General features: G+C 37.1%; 2 protein-coding genes across 2 annotated transcripts; both read left to right on the top strand.

Annotated features, from left to right (window-relative positions):
* The first annotated feature begins 375 nt into the window (after positions 1–375).
* On the top strand, positions 376–1,197 carry LOC132063663 (uncharacterized). The gene is made up of 2 exons (XM_059456322.1): positions 376–512; positions 613–1,197. Exon 2 carries the CDS (start codon positions 634–636, stop codon positions 1,195–1,197), a length of 564 nt encoding a protein of 187 aa, XP_059312305.1. The 5' UTR covers positions 376–512; positions 613–633.
* Positions 1,198–2,141: 944 nt separating this feature from the next.
* On the top strand, positions 2,142–2,963 carry LOC132029636 (uncharacterized). The gene is made up of 2 exons (XM_059418927.1): positions 2,142–2,472; positions 2,561–2,963. Exons 1-2 carry the CDS (start codon positions 2,204–2,206, stop codon positions 2,784–2,786), a joined length of 495 nt encoding a protein of 164 aa, XP_059274910.1. The 5' UTR covers positions 2,142–2,203; the 3' UTR covers positions 2,787–2,963.
* The last annotated feature ends 18,038 nt before the right edge of the window (positions 2,964–21,001 follow it).

Here is a 21,001-nt window from a genome sequence, read left to right as displayed (position 1 = left end):
TTTGTGTTTAGTATTACCTATAGTGTATTTACATATATATTTTCACATAGTCATTTGTTAGTGTGTCCCATTTGCTGTATCTATTCGTGCTATATTTGTTATGATTGTGTTTATATATAATAGTAGTGCTATATTTGTTTTGGATTGATATTTTAATAGTTGTTTTTCATATATATTTTGGCTATATTTTAATTGTATTTTTGATTATTATGTTCAAGGTCACTTATTCTGGTTTCTGTTGACTATATTTCAGATATATTTTTCATATATTTTGTATATATTTATATGAACCTGTTAACTTTTATAGCAGTGCTATATATGTGTATATGTGTATTTGTTTTACTGATGCCTTTAAATTTATTTGAAGCATGTTTTTATTGTTTTAGGTTGAGGCTGTTGGGTTGGCAGTTAATGATCCGGTTTCTGTTGTTGACGTGGATAAAGAAACCGGAGTTAAAAGTGATGCACAAACAGATGGAGTGCCCATAACACCAATCCATTTAAATTTTGATGTAAGTACTGAAATGTGGCTTTTAAGTGCCAATCACATATCTTTTTGATAAGCAATAATTGACAAAGACCAGTCGTTTTTTGTTTGTTTTTTTATTTCAGGAATCTCAGCAAACTGGCGATATGGAGAATGCTAATGCTGAATTTACCGCATCAGAGGAAATGATAGCGGACTTGCTAGTCAACTGTCCTTTAGCATATATTATTCCTCTCGGTCCTCCTCCAGTACCACGCGATGATCAAGCCGATTTGTCAAGTTTAAGGACCCCTCAGAATCCGGACGATAACCCGATAACGATCTCTCAGTGGATGATTCCTGATTCTCAGATACCAATCCAACTTGGAGTACAACCAACAACTGGACAAAGTTCAACTAATGAAACTGAACAGCAAGTTGGAGTACAACCGATCGTTGGACACAGTTCAAGTGATGAAACTGGACAACAAGTTCCTGTACAACCAAATGCGGGTCAAAGCTCAAGTGGTGAGACTGCACAGCTTTCAGACTCTGAAAAACAAATCATTGTCCACCCAGGGGCTGCCCGAGAAAGGAAACCAAGCAAATACAATCTGTCCCCTTATTGTCACAATTTCAAATTTCAGCGGGTTCTTCTGCCTAAAATATCAGTCCTTGCATTTATAAAAAAAAACACCCATTTGTTGAGCACCCTATCAATGCCCCGTTAGATACTTCGTTTCTTCAAGAATATCAAAAGTGGCTTGAGAAGGATCTGTTGAAATTGCACGACAAAAAGTAATTATTTTCAAAACTTATTTTTTTAGTTTTCCAAAAATCAATTCTTAATAAACTTAACGTATGTTCTTTCCATTGTTCATATACAGGAAACCAAAGGAAAATCATTACGAAAGAACAAGGAAGGACCGGATCCCCGCGGATGCCGAACTTCGGTTACATTTAGGAGTTACGGTAAAATTTCGTATCCGACAAAAAACTGGTTCTACTTGTTATCTATGGATGGGCAAATTTGGACTGATGAGGTTTTGATGTCTTTCTGCTTGTTATTTAAGTTTTTTATGTTTTATAATAGAATTACAGTGTGATGTATCTAGAGTATATTTTTACTATATTTGACATATATATATAAATCACAATTTTGTACTTACATTAAGACTGTATTGTGTTTTAAAAATATTTTCATCATTATATTTGCACTATATTTAATATAGATACATTATTTTATTAGGGGTGTGGAGTACTGATTATGTATACAAAATTGTATTTTTGCTATATTCAAGAGTATATTTCACTATATTTAATATATATACAACAATAGTTTTATTGAACATAGTATTGATTATAGTCACTGAATTGATGTTTTTACAGCATATTGACGTTATTTTCTACTACCTATGCAAGAAGGGGAAGTATCACAATAACAACAATTATAGATTCACCACTGCCACCGTATTTTTTTCACACTTTAGTTGCTTTAAATTTACAAATCTTGGAAAAACCCCGATTCATCCACATGCGTCGCCGATGGAAGATGAACTGTGTGAGTACATTAACGGGCACAGGCTGTTGGCTAATGTACCATGGTATACTGTTGACAACGTACTAATTCCTCTCAACGTAAAAGAGGAAAATCACTAGATTTTGGTTGTGATATCTTTCACTGACAGGTGTGCTCTCATCCTTTGAAAAAATAATTCATTTTTCTACAAAATTTATATGTTTGTCTTTTTCGTATTTTTTCTTTTTACAAACAGGTGCATCTACGTATACAACTCATACCGAGCTGCAGGGCATGATGCTGTCGTTAGAGCCGGAATGAAAATGTTGGCTACTCTTGTCACACACAGTCTACAAATGACTGATTTCTATGAGAAGAAGGCGGATATAGATTTTGCCACACATCCTTGTTACGAAAATAGAGAACGTACCGACAACTTTGACATTGTGAATGTAGACAATCTCCCGCAACAAGCTCCCGATAGCATGTAAGAATCTCTTCCAACAAAAAACACAATAAATACATCTATTTTTTCTTGGGTTTTGATCAGTAAAGTTTTTGATCATTTTTTTCAGGGATTGTGGTGTGTATGTGGCAGCCTTTGCTGAATACTTGAGCTCAAGTGAAGTCATCCCAACCGAATTCGATGCAAAGTTACTCCGTATGAGATACGGTGCCCTTTTATGCGACTATGCATGGGATAAGTCAAACAACAATGCATCAAGTGATAACGAGCAACCTCCAAGACCAATTAGACCGGCCGTTGATTACGATGCAGTTGATAAAGAGGATCTTGATTAGGCCACCAAGTCTTTTGTGTTTTTGATTTTCATGTTGAACAATAGCATAGTTGGTTGCGACTTTTGTTGTTGTTTTTTCATTTTGGACATATCGTTTCATGTGCCGTAATGTTTTTTAGGATGATTAATGTTGAACACCACCTTATGGTTTTTATATTGTTGTTTCTTTCAAGTATGTTATTTTTTCAATGTATAAATTCCATTTTCATTTTCTGTGAAATGTATTCATTTAACAAAGTAGTATATCTAACCAGTTAAATACAGTCGAAATATACATAAAATATATCGGAGATATATTCCATAAGTCCATTTTTAATGTACAGTGTGTTACAAAAGTTAAAATTTCATCTAAATACACTTCAAATATATGTAAAAAATATATGAAAATATAGTTAACAGTAAACCAGAATAAGATTTATCTTCCAGATCAGACAAAATGCAACTAAAATATAGCCCAAATATATATGAAATACAAATATTAAAGCATAATTCCAAAACAAAAGGCCAAATCAGTTTACATAGAGTAGACTTTCCAAATCCCATTAAATCACCAATATAGCATAACATCTAAAATCATCAGATGTTCAACCATGTGAAATACAATCATACTAGAATAACAAGATAAATTTAAAGTAGAATTGTCTTAACAAATAAAATCAAAATGGACTTATTTATTCTTCTTATTGAGGGGCGGATTATCATACGAACACCTGTTATGACCAAGACGTCCACATTTACCGCAAGCATTCCTGCGTTTACCAATCATCAACTCCTGTAATGGCTTGTCCCTCTTCTTTTTTGGCCTCCCAGGGGGTCTCTTATAGATCGGTGGCATAACAACTTCATCTGATATACTTTTAGGAACATTCCACTCGGTCTCATCGGGAAGAGGATCAACCGGCACATCATATGTGTTCACAACTGTTTCTGGCTTGAATAATTCCGAACAATATGCATCAGCAGTCAAATTTTTATTCTTCAATACTGCCCATGCATGAGAACACGGTATCTCGTCCAGTTGGAACATCCTGCAGCTGCAAGTTTTCTTCTTCAAATCGATTATGAAACGCCTCGGTCCATCATTCACTGTGTAAACATATTCAGTTACGCTTCAACCCGAGAACCATTTAACCAATAAACAAGCATTAACTCGAGCGCTTTACTATATTGGGAATATAGATAAATATACATTAGATATAGTAAAATATAGATTAAAATTTTGTGTTGCAACCAAAGATACCCTCATTCGTATTGATTTGTACTCGTTGATCGACAACATCTCTTGATACCGCCTCATCAGTGTTGTGAATGTGTAGGTACCATTTTTTCTATTTGTGCAATTCCATCTACCAAACATCTTCCTCACTTCTTCAAGGAAATAAAAAATATGTAACTCTCTTGCAAAGAACAGCTTTTCCATTAATACATTCGGCTATATTCGAAGTCATTGTCCATCCTCTCGTTAACAGTGAATAAAGCCTAGACCATTTATCCCTTCCAAGATCTTCTAGGTATCGTTTTACCCGAATATCAACATTCCCAATCTTCTCCATCAATTTATCGAACTCATCCCGGCTATATGCCTTCGCCGATGAATAAAACATAGGACTCAACACCTCACCGTTTGTTGTGTATTGCTTTGTCACATTTTTCCACAAATGCCATATACAAGCCAAATGAGGAACAAGAGGATACACCTTAGAAACTGCGTGTATTATGCTTTCATGTCCGTCGGACACGACACACATATTTTTCCTAACACCATAAGCTTGCTTGAACAGCTTCAAAGAACCACGTCCAGGACTTATTATTCTCGAATCTATCACACCATACGCTAGTGGTACGATATTACCTACAAAAGTCGATATATATTATAATATATTCAACACATATTCTAACTGAATTTTGATCTCACAATGTGTTTTTAGCAACATTATTTATACAACAACAGTATATATTTACAATATATTCACCACATATTTATAGTGTATTTCAGCATATATTATTCACAAATTAACACCAGCAATATATCCAGAGTATGTTTTTAGCAGCTTCATTTGCAAATCAATAGCATATTGTTGTATTTATAAAAAAAAAAAAAATCATAGAATAGAATTACACATACCTGCTCCATCCAAAGTACTTGCCGACACAAATATACCATTATACGTTGATTTAAGGTGTGCACCATCCACTACAACTATTGGTCTACAACACTCGAATCCCTTTATGAACGCTTTGAGTGCTACAAACAAATACATAAACTCATTTTCTGGTGATTTATGCATTTTAACAAGCGATCCAGGATACGTTTTATCAAGGATGTATATATACGCCGGCAACTTCTTGTATGAATCAGCTGGGTCACCTCTGAAATCTTTTATAGCCTTCTCTCTAGATTTCCATGCCATCATCTAAGAAACATCTACGCCGAATTCATTTTTGACATCGTCTTTTATATCCCCAGGTGTGACCTTCCTTTTATGGTCAGTTATTTTTGCCTTGAAAACCGCTTCTCCAATAAACCAACTTGTTGCTTGTCATTGCGAATACACCTTGTCCTTCAACGGACATGTATGTTCGCCATCGAAAAATCTAACCGTGAACATTTCAGAATCCCCAATTCTCGATGCTCTGAACTTCCATTTACATTCCGGCGACCAACATGCCAGAGTATAGCTACATAATACAATGCAAATAGTACATACTCAATCAATTAAATACGTAGAAATATACAAAAATATATCGAAATATATTGCATCGGACTTTTTTTAATAAACAAGTGTGATAAACAAGTTAACAAATCATCTAAATATAGTACAAATATAACAAAAATACATTTGCACTTTCGCTACCGAATACATTTAGAAAGACATACCTTATAGCATTCGATCTCTCTGTTTTGAAATTGAATCTTTCACGAATTGCATATTTCGTCACCACAATTTTCAAAGTTTCCTTATCCTGGTAAATTTGATCGACAAAAACTCCTTTCGCTTTCGGTTTCGAATTTACCAAATTGTTATCATTCTCAAACAAAAGAACAGCCTTTCCTGTAGAATCACAAACTTCCGTACCATCCCGATTCTCGCTATATCCAATTTGCAGCACATCATCTCCAATAATATGATTACCAGTTGCATCATCTTCAACATCAAAATCATGAATACTAACGCACATTGGATACATCCCCAAAATTCTGTTTTCTCTCTTAAGCTCAACGTACATACGAACTCCCATATTGTTGTGTATTTCAATTGGTTGAAAATCGCCTTCAACAGTATATTTTATTGAAATAGTTTTCCGACGATCCACGCCTAATTGATTTGTAATCGTAGAAACTAACTCATCGTAATTGCAATTATCGGTGAATACAACAAAGATCAATTTTGTAATTCACAAAACGATTCGATCGTTCCAAAAACCAGAATGACCGATCAACGCAGTTACGCTTGTCATTATCCTGTTGTTTTCGAATACAACAATGTGTTATATTCAATTTAGCTGAAACAATAATACTTTTAATCTATGAATCTGAGTTTTCGTATATTCAAAAGTTTAGAAAAGGCGAAAAAATAAAAAGGTTGCAGTGAAAACATTGTTACCTCAATTATGAAGTCAACTTGAATTCGATATTTCAATAGATGAAATCAAATATATATTCGTTGTTCTAATCGAGCTCTGTTCACTAGTTTGATATTGTTATTTTTCAAAGATTTTTGATGAACTAATCGTTGAATCTTTTATTTTTGGTTAAAAATATGAATGTACTTTTTTGAATTCAATTTTTTTTTGAATTTGTTAGCTGTTTGAATGCGATAAGGGATCAGATATGGAATGGGAGGATATTTGCGTGAATCAGGGAACAATAAAACTGATTTTAATTTAAATTGGAACAGATTTTGTTTCCATAAATATAGCAATTTCAGTTAGCCCAGCGTCTGTATTTCCGTTATATTTGTACTATATTTTAGTATACCAGTCGACTAGCTAAATATAGAGAGATCTAGCTACGAATTGTAAATATAGAACATGTAGTTATAGGTTGTTAGAAGGAGCTAAAAGGTAGCTGTTTGTGAAAATTTTACTTATAACAAAGTGTTTGGGCCTCAACTACTCTTGGCAAATCTGTTTTAGCCTATTACTTTTAAATAACCGATGAGAACAGTTGGACTAGAAATCTTTAGCCCATATCTTTACATGTTTTTGAAAATCATATTATTTTTTAAATCTCAAAAATCACTTTGTTAATTTATGCTGCTACCTGATTCATTGAAGAACCAAGTTCTTCGGCAGTAAACAACAAGTAAATTGGGGAACAAAGAAATCACACAAGAATTTTTACGTGAAAATCTCCTTGCTCAAGGCAGGTAAAAACAACCTATCTCCAATAGGACTTCTCGAATCTCCACTAGAACACACGAGCTGTTTTAAGGTTACAATTCCAATAACCTAAGAAACTAATCACTTTAGTACATCCCCCTCTACAATTTTCACTAATTGTAGCCAACTTCTTCCAAGGCTCCGCCCAGTCTAAGAAAACTTACAACTTAACTCAATACAACACCTGTTATAAAATTCTAGTAAAGTAAATAGGTTTAAAATTTCAGAACAAAGAATCTAACTGTTACAACTCAAAGATTGAGGTGGCAGGACCCCAAAACTTTTTTCCTAAGTGGCAAGGCCTCCTTTTTCATTTATTTTTGATCCAGAAATTACTAGTGACCTGACTAGCAAACACGCAGGGGCCGTTTTGTATTTTTACAAACTTCGGTGTCCCTTTTTTTCTTTCCCTCTCATTTCTTCGTTCTTTTTCCCTCCAACTCCACCGATCGTTGAGCTTCACATTTTCCTACACCTCCATCTCCAAAAAAACTTTGAAGGCAGCTTTGGGAGCAAAAACTGCTATTTCAAGAGCCAATATTTCATTATTTCAGCTGAAAAACAGTTGCAGGTTATAGAAGCCCTAATTTTTTTTTTCTATTCTCATTTTTTTGGAGTTCAAAATGGTACTTTTAATGTGATGTTCTTAGTTAACAGTCATGGCGAAGCCCTAACTTGTTTATTCTGATTGTTTATTGATTCCGATTTTACAGTCATGGTGAAGCCCTAATTTCTTTTTATTCTGATTTTTTGTTGAGTTCCATTGTGTTTTGCATGTCTTATTTGTTGATTTCCATTGTGTTTTGCATGCTTTATTTGTTGAGTTCCATTGTGTTTTGCGTGTCTTATTTGTTGATTCTTTTGATTTTACAGTCATGGTGACTACTAGAGGGCGTTCCGGATCACTTTGGAGAGTTGACTACAAGCCTTCTTCATCTAGAAAAAGGTTAAGAACAGAGGTCATTGACCTAGATCCCGACGTAGGTGAAGTTGAAGCCCCAAAGAAGAAACAAGAAAAGAAGTTAAATAATAGAGGAAAGAAACAACCAGACAAGTTAAATAATAGACCAAAGAAACAAGAAGAGTTAAATAATAAACGAAATAAAGAACCAAATGAGGTGATTAATAGATAAAAATGAAGAACTGATGAGGTGATTAATAGACGAAATGAAGAAGAGTTAAATAATAGACGAAATGAAGAATAGTTCATTAATAGACGAAATGAAGAACCAGATGAGGTGATTGATAGATGAAATGAAGAACCAGATGAGGTGATTGATAGATGAAATGAAGAAGAAGCAGACGAGACGTCTCTTGACAAGATTCTCAAGGAGATGGATGAATTTGAATTTGAATTTGAAGAAGAAGAAGTAGCCAATTGTGGTGCTGGAGAAGAGGAATGTGGCAAATGCGAGGTTCTGGAAGATGAGGAGGACAATAGTGATCGCCTATCCATTCCTGAAAATGTCAAGTCCATCGCCGTAGAAAAGCTGGAAAGGCTCGGATTGACCTCATGGATTTTGGAAGGCATTGATTTCTCAGCCAGTATCATAGTAAGGTCTTCTATGAAGTCGTGATTTGACTTTAAAGTTCAATTATGAAAGAATAAACTTCTAAATATGTTTCGTAAAACTTGTTTTGGTCACTTCTTGGACCTGCCCTTACATTGAGATAAATTTAGTGCAAAGTTTGTTCATTCGCTTCTTCTACGGCAAATTAATAACCGAAAGAGAAAGCATGAGATGTGGTTTTTGATTGAGGATATGCCATGTTGTTTTGGGCTAAGGGAGTTTGCATTGGTTACTGGGTTGAATTGTGGTTCCATCCCTAGTGGAAAGGAGTTGAGTTTCAAGGTACATACAAAAGGAGACACGTTCTCTAAAATAGTTTTAAAAAGTTGGTTCAGGTGTTACCCAGGATTCGCTCGTGAAAAGCTTGGAAAACAAATCATTGACCAAATTTGACAAGTTTAAGGTGTCGTTGCTGTGGTTTTTTCACTGGATTTTATTGGCACATAACAAGTCTAAAACAGTTGAGACGAAATGGATAAACTTGGTTGATTCGTTGCCCCGCTTTAACAAATATCCTTGTGGAAATATATGCTTTGATCTGACACTGGATTAATTGAAAAACAAGGTAGACATGTTGAAAATGTTTAAGCGATTAAAAACGACCCCACTACAAAGCCAACTTACTGTTTTTTCGGGTTACCCTGGGCATTGATGGTAAGTTATCCATACCAATATCATTTGATTATAGACCGTTGGTATTCGGTTGACCCTATTATGTGTTGAATTCCATTACAGGCATGGGCATATGAAGCAATCCCCTTTGTTGGACATAATTGTGCCAAATCAGGGTTTGTTCCGCTTACAACTCCTAGGATGCTGAAATGGAGCACTTCACGCCAAAAAGAACTTAATCCATTCAAAAAGACCTGTTGAAGAGGTAACAATTTGAACTTAAGTCTATTAGAATGTCAATATTGGTACATTATAAGCTACTTGATGCATTAAAAAAGAAAATACCTGCTGAAGAGGTAACAATTTGAACTTAAGTCTATTAGAATGTCAATATTGGACATTATAAACTACTTGATGCATTCAAAACGAAAATACTTGCTGAAGAGGTAACAATTTGAACTTAAGTCTATTAGAATGTCTATATTGTTACATTATAAACTACTTAATGCATTCAAAAAGAAAATACATGCTGAAGAGGTAACAATTTGAACTTAAGTCTATTAGAATGTCAATATTGGTACATTATAAACTACTTATTTTATGAATTGATCATGTTGATTTGTTGAACTTAAAAGGGTGCTTCCTTTTCTTTACCCAACTGTTGGTGAGATGGAGAAGGACCACATAAGAACTCTTGCGCCTTATGATGACACAGAGGTGGATAGGAAATAGATGCATTGAGGGAGGAGATTGCGGATGCGACATGGATCAATAGGCCAGGAGAGCCCGCCAACAACGTGTAGTAGAGCAGGAGCTTGTGACTTCTAGTAGTGGATTTTGCAAGGAGTGTGGTCGAGGGCCGAATACCATTCTAGATAAACTTGTAGCAATTGAAAAATCAATTGTTGAGTTTAAAAAATGCATCAGGCAATTGAATTAGTTGAGGAAAATATGTACTGTTAGTTACGACAATTTGTAATTTTTTTATTTTTTTTTGGTAAGTTGTAATGTTATCTTTGTTTGTACATGATTTAATGGATGACTCTAATAGCTGCGCCAAATCATTACTGTCAATTAACTTTTAGAAAAACTACAACATGTTTAACCAATGTAATCCCACAAATGGATATATATTAAGTGTAGACGTGATAAATTATAAACTTTGAAACTGCATCGACAATCGCGCACAACTGGTCTATGGATTAATTGTTGTACAAGCATATAGTGGTAACATCTGATTATGGCTATATCTTTTCTACCATAAATCTAATGATTACACCTATATGATCCCTTCCTAATGTGGCATTTCAACCACTAAACATGGAAAAAAGGGTTTTACAATTAATGCTTTGCTGAAAAGTAGAAAAGACACTCATTTTTAATTCCTATAAATAAACCCCTCCATTTTCAGTCTTTGATCATAAAAATTTAGATTTCCAAAAACTCATCAAAAACCTCCTATAGTCTTAAAAATGGCCAACTTCAACAACAACCCAAATGACTTTCCAAATGGCCTTCCAAATGTCCATCATGAGCCAACCCCCCCAACAGCCTTACGAAGACCATTGGGTTAATAAAATGTTGTAGGAAGTACAAGTTGCCAGCGGAAGCATCATCACGCTGTTTAGGCTTGTGCGTCAGCTTCAGGAGGACGTGTGGTTTGTCCATCACCTTGTTTTCACCACGAGAGAGGAGATGGAGCGACATCGTAGGAGAACAAATAGGATTCTCACTGAACTACTCGCTGATCCAGAAGAGGTGCTCAATGTAACGACCCGTTTGATCGTTATAGTGCTTTTCACCCATTTACCCCCGTTGAACCTTCCCCGAGTCCTGTTAGTATGATTTTGACCTGCAGGGATGGGTGGCATGGTTCTCGAGGTAATCAGGCGAGATCTATAATGACTTATGTGTAATAGAGCCCTAAAGTGAAAAACCTTTGACCAATAATGTAACGACCCGTTGGTCGTTATAATCTTTTCGGCATTTTTGCCCTTTTTCGAGCTTGGTTAGCTCACTTTTGACCCTAGAAAATAGTTGGCACACTTCTCGAGGTTTCTAGATCGGATTCGGGCAACGTTTTGTGAAATATGGGCTTAAAGTGAAAAAGAGTTGACCCAAAGTTGGCTTTTGGGTAAACAGAACTTTTTCGAAAATCCATCAATTTTGAGAGTTCCGGATGGTCGTTTAGAACTTATGTGTATATCTGGGTCAGTTCCCAATTCACTCGGATGCATTTTGGGACTTGAGTTGGAAAATTGGAATTAAGGTATCGGGGGTTGACTCAATCAACGAGATCTCCGTTGGGAATTTCGAGGCCAAGAGCGCGTTCGTAGCGTGTTTTTATGTGTGTCTATATATGTGGTATGTGAGCAGATGGCCTCGAAAATTAGTCGAAAAATCAAATTGAAATGTGAAAGTTGGTGTGAATTTCTAGTGTTTGGTGCCCGCTAACCGCAGCAGCGGTACCGCTGAAGCAGTCCCCCTGCTGCTGGGGCGGTCCAAGACAATTGGGCTTGACCGCTGAAGCGGTCAAGGCACTGCTGGAGCGCCTCCGCAGGAGTGGCCACAGCGTCGCCAAAGCGGGTGACGGGCAGTGATTATATTTAATGAAGTGTTAAAAGCCATTAGTTTCTCATTTAATACCATTACGAAAATAGAGCTCTTGGGATCTGTTCTTGGAGATTATTGGTGAAGGTTCTTGGTGGTAAGTTCTCCTAATCCTTTTGGTATTTCATTAATCCTAATCATCATAGATTTCTCTTTCCTTAGTAATTCCTTAGTAATAGAAGATAAAAGTGGAGTTAATGAATGTTCTGTCTAGGCTTATTAATGATGAAATTGATGGAGTTTATGCTAGATTTTGATGAATCTAAGGTTATTGATCATTTATCTTCCATTATTAGAGTTGAATTCTTGAATCAAAGAGTTAGGGTTTATACCCAAAATTGGGGGTTTTGCTTCAATTTCGAAATTAGGGGATTCCATGAGTTAAATTAGCGATTAGTTGTTGGGTTATGATCATCTAGTGCTTAATTTGATATTTTGCTTTCGAATTTCCGATTTTGACCTTGTGGGCCCTGTTTTCCCAAATTCTAGGGTTGGATTTGACCTAAATTGAATGATAGCAATATTAGTATCGTTCTTCATGATTTCTAATCTAGATTTGGGATATGCCTAGGCTTTCTTGATATTGAGGATCAGCGGAAGGGCAAGGCTATAGAGTGATTGTTGGTGTTGCTGTTCGGCCATCCAGGTAGGTTATGGCTTACCTTTGGTGAGACTTCGTATAACGAAGCATATATTTAGATTATATTATCGGAGAAAGCATTTAAACCTTCGGGTATGAAGTTGGATCGGATATTGTCTTAAGTTGGGCCCTGTTGCGTGATAGGGGCTAGCCACCCGTTGTGTTGTGACTTGAATTGTTCTATTGTTTTGGCTTGATGCCACGTGTTGTTAGTAGATACTGGAATCTGTTGTTCCATCTTGATTGTGATATTGTAGTATCTTACTGGTTGATGTTGATACGAGGATAGCATTCTATATGACTTGTGTAGTCTTTCATGATATTGTTGGCGTACCCACCGTTGGTACTTGTGACACTGATATATTGTTGGCGTACCCATTGTTGGTACTTGTGATATTGAGCTTGATTATTGATGTTGATACATGCATTGCGCGCACTCTCATTCTTTATGATATACTGTTGAGACACTGTTGGTACTTGATAAAACACTGTGATGAGGGCGAGCTCGGTTTTAAAATGAGAGTGACGTGAGAGTATGATATTCGATGTTAGTTCCGGAATCGTAGATTGAGTGAGTCCATGGGCTCTGCGGGTCCTCCAGGGTGGTGCCGGTGAGAACTCCATGTGGGCAAATATCTGGGGTCTCATCTGTCTGTTGGGCAAAGATCCGGGACGAGTGACACTTAGACTTCACGAGTCACCTCAGGTTGTGCTATCAAGATGTCGATATTTCCGTCCAGAGTACATGTGTACACAATATTTGCATGGCATTGCATTGCATTGCATCACGACTTACTTTGATGATGATTTGGTGTTGTACTTGTGATGTTGGATTAGGATTTGATATATTGAGGCTTGGCACATTTGGGATTAGATGCTCCACTTAGGCGATGATATTATACCTCGTAGTTTTGGACGTTGAGGTCCGTTAGGTGCTAGTGGTTCAACTGCGGACACTAGAGCTACCTTCTAGGATATATGAGGTTATATGCGCCTATCTTATGATTATGAGGGTTTAAGTTCATATAATAAGCTAGGGAAGGATTGGAGGGCAAGCGGATTAAGGAAAGTAAGTTGGACGGAACACTGGAGAAAAGATGGGGGACAATTTTGGCCTAACTTGGAGAAATAATATCTTATAGTATATAAAGAGTTTTTAGGTAAATTAAAAGCCTAAAATGAAGTTCAAGAAGTCTAGTTTCCAACGCAACAAACCGTACATCGATCGGACATCGAAATCAAACGTTATGAGCATTTTAAGATGGGCTGTCAGAGTAGGGAATTAACCCTGCGAGAACGTGCCAGAAGGTGGCGCGAACACACAGAGGAGAGCCTAGCTACTTAGCGCAAATGCGCTGAGCAAATTTTGAGTCGGTCAAGGCAGTTTCTAGAATGTTATATAGAGGGGGAGGGGGTTACCCCCTTATTTCTTCACTAAAACATACCAAAACTTCCCCAAACATTCTGAAATCTTTCCCCAACTTCCATCTCTAAAATTTTAACGCGAATCAAGTTTAATCTCCAGATTTAGGTTCCGACAGCGTATAGTTGTGATTATAATATCGTATTGCGATAAATTTTGGTTTGAAATCAGGGGAATATCGAAGATATTGCGGTTCTAGCGAGAGTAAGGTATGAATCTCTCTTTATTAATATTAATTTAAGTTTATTTACGAAGATAGAGTTATTAAATTATCGAATGATGGATTAATTGGTTGAGAAATCGGGTAAACATCGTGTAGGATGTTTTATGGAGTATATTGGTGTTGATGATGATGTTATTGATGTTAGTATTGTTGTTATTGTTGTTGGTTGTTGGTATTGTGATTTCGGGCTAGGGATATAAACAAGGGAGATGCTGCTCAAATTTCGGCAGATTCTACATAAATTGCATTTGAAGGCTTAAGACAAGCATATGAAGATAAGCCTAACGATAGTATAATTTTCTTGAATATATATTCACGAGCTTGGGAGAACAAGCGTTAAATAGTAAAGTTAAGGCGACCAAAAAGGTATGTTAAGGCTGTCCCTTCTTTCACTTTTGGCATGATCTTATGATATGAATCCACAAGCGAGTAAATGAGCTTCCATATTACTCTACTCTTAGAAGCATTAGGAGTACTTCAGTTTTTGATGTTCCTGTACCTCGCTTATGATTGTCCCTTCTGTTCATGAGTCCAGTTCTATGTATACAGTTTATTCATGCATTGCATTTATATATATATATATATATATACATATTGACCCGTGACCAGAAGGCGTTATATACATGTATATTATACGTATATGGGGTATGGGGAACAGGGATAGGCGTTATATACGCATTACCACCTGATCAGCTGGTGCACCTTGATGATGATATATGGATCGGGCCGTACGTTCCTCGACACTATTATATAGGGATCGGGCCCTATGTTCCTCGGCACTATTATATAGGGATCTGGCCGTACGTTTCTCGGCACTATTATAGATGGATCGGGTCGTACGTTCCTCGGCACTATTATACGGTATATGGATCAGGCTGAACGTTCCTCAGCACTATGACCTATATATATGCATGAGCATGATTGTCATTGAGAGCATGTATGTTATGCGCCCACAGAGGCATCGTCAGTATACATATTTATGCTAATGTTTTCAGATACTCAGTTATACAGATGCATCTAAACAGTCAGTCGATTTCTGAGATCAGATTCAGTTCATGATTCTTATGTTAATGTTACTTCTATGCCTTACATACTCGGTACATTATCCGTGCCGCCCCCGTCTCGGGGGGCCGCGTTCATGCCCGCCGAGTTCGGGTAGACGAGAGAGGATCTCGCTCGCAGACTTCCCCTCGGTACAGTGATCGGTGCGCTCCACTTGATCCGGAGCTGCAGTCTATTTTGGTATGTTGTTTTGGGATGTATATGCATATATGGGTAAGACGGGAGCCCTGTCCCGTCCATTCTACAACTTGTTCTCCATTAAAGTTCTGTAGACGTATTGTACTTCTTTTGGATGTTATGTGGCCTTGACGGCTCTCATTTTGTTGTATAGTACATGTAGCGGCCTAATCGTCTTGCATCGCTCTTTCCATCTTAAATATATGTGCAGATTACACAGAGTTTATGACAACATCTTGTCATAAGTCAGTATAAGTTTAGTTTGAACTACTTATGGGCCCCTGTTATTTAACGTTATTCAGGTATGAGTATAGGGGTGTTTGGTCATTAGAGATCGTCACTCGTCACGACTCATGGGTTTGGGTCATGACAGAAGTGGTATCAGAGCAGTTCTATCCTAGGGTTGTCTACATACCGTGTCTAGTAGAGTCTTGTTTATGGGTGTGTCGTGCACCACACTTATAAATAGGAGGATATAGGACATTTAGGATATTGTCGTTCTTTCTATCCTAGATCGTGCTTGTTCTGATTTCAGTGATGCCTCGTAAGAAGGCTACAGCTGCCCAGAAGGGCAAGGGAGTGGCTGGTGAGGCCACTAGCCGTACTCAGCGAGTTACCAGAGCTCGGGCCGAGTCTCAGAGTGAGAGTCTGTCTCAAACTTCACATACCCCACCTTTAGCACCTGCCCTAGTGCCCCCAGTTCCTTAGCCAGATGCGCCAGGCCAGGATGTGTGGGATGCTGTACAACTATTGACCATGTTGGTAGCCACTCAGGCCAAGCATCAGGGAGTCGGCGTTGACCAGGTAGACCGACCTGGTAGTGCGAAGGTCAAGAATTTCCTTGGGTTAGACCCTTTAGAGTTCTCAGTGTTAAAGCAAAATATGTACCCTCAGGACTTTATTGATAGTATGCAGGGGACCTTGAGGGTTATGTACGTTGATAAGGTCGAGTCCGTGGAGTTGGCATCTTACCAGCTCCGTGATATTACGGTGCAGTGGTATCGGACACGGGAGCTGTCTAGAGGAAAGAATGCCCCTCCAGCCGTTTGGTGAGAGTTTTTGGATGCCTTTATTCGTCATTATTTACCACCAGAAGTCCGACAGGCCCGAGCAGATAGGATCATGCGTATTGAGCAGGGCAGTATGAGTGTGCAAGAATATTGTGTACATTTTGATTCCTTGGCTAGATATGCCCCGACTATGGTGGCGGATATGGAGGATCGAGTTCATCATTTTGTGGCTGGTTTAGGGCTACATTTGATTGACGATTATATGATGGCTGCGTTACAACCGGACATGGATATTTCTCGTATACAGGCTTATGCGCAGAATCTGGAGGATCATAAGCGTCAGCGGAGGACGGAGTCTGAGCGTGACTGGGGTCGTGGTAAGAGGGCTAGTTCTTTAGATGTCGTGGGTGAGTTCAGAGGAGGACAGAGACAACAACATTCCCGGTATCCTTTCCATTTAGCAGGGAGTGCACCTTCGCGATTTCCAGGTCTGAGATTTGACCGGTTTTCTTATTCCGGAGTAGGCCAGAGTTCTCGTGCATCAGGTTATCAGTACAGACCAGAGTCAGGCCAGGTGAGACCATTTTTTCCCCGGTGTGCCCAGTGTGGTCGGCAACATGCCGGACAGTGTCGATTGGGATCAGACGCTTGTTATGCTTGTGGTCAGCCAGGCCATAAGATGAGGGAGTACCCGACCAGGGGTGGCTTAGGCATTGTTCAGCCTACGGGGTCTATAGTTGATTCATCTTTATCTGTACGCCCTCCAGGGCAAGGTTTGCAGACCCCAGTAGGACGAGGTAGAAGGAGGAGCGGAGCATCTAGCTCGAGTGGGCTACAACACCGTGTCCATGCACTAGCCGGTAGACAGGATCGTGAGTCATCTCCTAATGTCATCACAGGTATACTATCAGTTTCTTCCTATGATGTATACGCACTGGTTGACCCCGGATCTACTTTATCGTATATTATTCCGTTTGTTGCTGGTAAATTTAGGGTAGAGCCTAAGTCAATTAAACCTTTTGAGGTATCCACGCCAGTTGGTGACCCAGTCATAGCTAGGCGGGTGTATCGAGATTGTGTAGTTATAGTGTGTAACCGTCATACCGTGGCCGATTTGATTGAATTGGATATGATCGATTTTGATGTCATTATGGGTATGGATTGGTTAGCCTCCTGCTATGCTAATGTCGATTGTAGAACAAAGGTTGTCCGGTTCCAGTTTCCGGGTGAACCAGTTTTAAAGTGGAAAGATAATGCTGCTTCGCCGAGTGGTAGGTTTATTTCCTACCTTAAAGCAAGCAAGATGATTAGGAAAGGGTATATCTATCATTTGGTTCGGGTGCAGAATGTACAAGTAGAGTCACCGACCCTTCAGTCTATTCCTGTGGTTAATGAATTCCCAAAGTTGTTTCCAGATAAGCTCCCAGGCATTCCGCCGGAGCGGGAGATTGATTTTACTATTGATTTATTACCAGATACTCAGCCAATATCCATCCCTCCTTATAGGATGGCACCTGCCGAGTTGAAGGAATTGAAAGAGCAATTGAGGGATTTGCTCGAGAAGGGCTTTATTAGGCCCAGTACATCACCGTGGGGAGCACCAGTATTATTTGTAAGAAAGAAGGATGGCTCCTTGCGAATGTGTATTGATTATAGGAAATTGAATAAAGTGACTATAAAGAATAAGTATCCACTTCCGAGGACGGATGACTTATTTGACCAGCTGTAGGGTGCCAAGTATTTCTCGAAGATAGACTTGAGGTCAGGGTATCATTAAGTTAGAGTGAAGGAGGAAGACATTCCGAAGACGGCATTCAGGACAAGATATGGGCACTATGAGTTCCGTGTCATGTCATTCGGGTTAACTAATGCCCCAACCGTATTCATGGACTTGATGAACCGTGTTTTCAGACCCTTTCTAGATTTTTTCGTGATTGTATTTATAGATGATATTCTGGTTTATTCACCGTCAGAGGCTGAGCATGCAGATCATCTACGCGCGGTGCTTAGAGTTCTTCGAGATAGAGAGTTATATGCGAAGTTTTCTAAGCGTGAGTTCTGGTTGAACTCTGTGGCTTTTCTTGGTCACATTATTTCAGACGAAGGCATTAGAGTGGATACTCAAAAGATTGAGGCTGTAAGGAATTGGCTAAGACCCACGACCCCAACAGAAATTCATAGTTTCTTGGGTCTGGCAGGGTATTATAGAAGATTCGTAGAGGAATTTTCTTCTCTTTCAGCCCCATTGACTAAGCTGGCTCAGAAATCAGCTAAGTTCCAGTGGACGGATGCATATGAGCAGAGCTTTCAGACATTGAAGGACAAGTTGACCTCAACACCCGTCTTGACTCTTCCAGAGGGAACATACGACTATGTTATATATTGTGATGCTTCAGGTTTTGGGTTGGGTTATGTATTAATGCAACACTGTTGACACCCAATTTTGGCCCTCTGTATTTAAAACTAACTTCTTTAGACTTCCTAGTCATTAAATAGCACAAAATACTGTTTTTATACATTCTTAACTTTAATACAATTTATTGATGATTGTCCTTATTTTTAAATAATAGGAATTTTTATCAATTTATTTTCATTTTAAATAATTATTTTGTTACAAATGCCGTTTGTATATAAACAACATGCTAATACGCTTTTACTTCAATTAATTAGCAGTCTCCTTAATTCAAATCACATTTTTTACTTTATTCACGAAATTACCTTAAATATATTTTTATACTTTATTATTTTAGTTACGGTCTATTATTACATGAAAGTCGGATGAACTAATTTTAAACACAGATAAAATTTAGCACATGATTTTGTGAAGCCCATGGTCTTGTGAAGCCCATGGTTTTGGCACATGAGTTTGGCTAAAAAGTGGTTTACCTTTGCCTATATAAAGGAGGACTTCCCCTCTCATTTTTCTCACCACTTCACACTACCTCACATATATTTTTCTTCTCTCTACACTCTCCATATTTTCTTTTCATAGGAAGACTAGCATCTTCCTCCTCTTTTTTTTTTTTCTCTTTTTTTTCTCTTCTTTTTTCATACATTGTATTTACGCTTTTATATACATTGTCTTTACATTCATTATATGCATAGCCTTTAGATTTTTATATACATTACATACATTGTCTTTATATTTATTCATGCATTTATCTTTACATATATTCATGCAATGTCCTAATTTATATTTATTCATGCATTTATCTTTACATTTATTCATGCATTTGTCTTTATATTTGTTCATGCATTTTGTTTATATTTATTCATACATTGTCTCTACATTTTCTTCATACATTTTCTCTACTCTTTCTTTAGATTTGCATACATTTTTTTACTCCCCTCTAAATATTTTTCATACACTTGCAAGCATTTTCTTTTACCTTTTTGTCAATATCATCACATTACATGCTCATTTTTATTTTATTATTTTTTACACATTTTGTTCTTTATATTTTTTCTACATTGTCTATACATTATTTTTACATTTACATATATTTTCATTTTTTTATTCTTATATTTTTTACATATATCATATACATATACATTCTTATACCGTGTATACTGCACCAATTCTAGGTCAAAACAAGTTTTATCTCCCTTTTGTCAAGTTTAATAAACTTTATGTCAAATCGTTTTTTTAAAGGCTTTATGTCAAATCACTTTTCAAAGACTTTATGTCATATCACTTTTCAAAGGCTTTATGTCAAATCACCTTTTAAAAGTTTTATGTCACATCCCTTATTTTTTGACTTTTTCAAACTTCTTTAACTAACATATTTTTCTTTCATTTTACAATTTATTACAAATATTACACTCTTGGCTGATGAAGAAATTTCCGTCGATTTCCAAGGCCTCCCATGTACAAAAGACGGGTTTTTATTTTAAGTTTATTCATTATTTCTTTAATTCATTCGATAGCTATTTATTCTCTTACTAACACTTTCACTAAGTGTTTATACGAGTACCGGAGATACATCCCGAGACGACACTCGGAAGGAATCCGAAGATTTCATCGAATCACTGTTTGTATTTACTTTCCGCATTTTTTTTATAACTGTACAAAATATAAACTCATAGTATAGTGGAAACTTTATTTTTGGAATGACGGGTTGATATATTTATTTACTCGTCGTCTTGTTTGTTAAACTTAAAATCATCATTCGCTTTAGGTAAGACTTAGGCCGTCAATACTTTCATAACTAGATTAAATTGATTTGGTATAAATACTTTGTTAAATAAATTCACACTTTTGACGTTTAGGCAAAAATACTAGTCCATCCCTTATTTTATATTCTTTATATTCACTTAATGCAACTTACATTTTATATTGTTTCGTATATACTAATACATATTTTAATTAAGTTAAATTCACATTTTGACGCTAGGCAAATATTAAGTCGTCCATTTACGAATCTTTTATTCTTTAGAGGCATTACACATTTTCACTCATTTTTTATCCACAATTCCTTATACTTATTTTTTACCAATACTTTTTA

This window comes from Lycium ferocissimum, chromosome 1 (assembly GCF_029784015.1).
Source record: "Lycium ferocissimum isolate CSIRO_LF1 chromosome 1, AGI_CSIRO_Lferr_CH_V1, whole genome shotgun sequence".
NCBI classification, from domain to species: domain Eukaryota; kingdom Viridiplantae; phylum Streptophyta; class Magnoliopsida; order Solanales; family Solanaceae; genus Lycium; species Lycium ferocissimum.
Note: the sequence above shows the minus strand (reverse complement) of the source record. Positions and strands in the feature narration are given on the sequence as shown.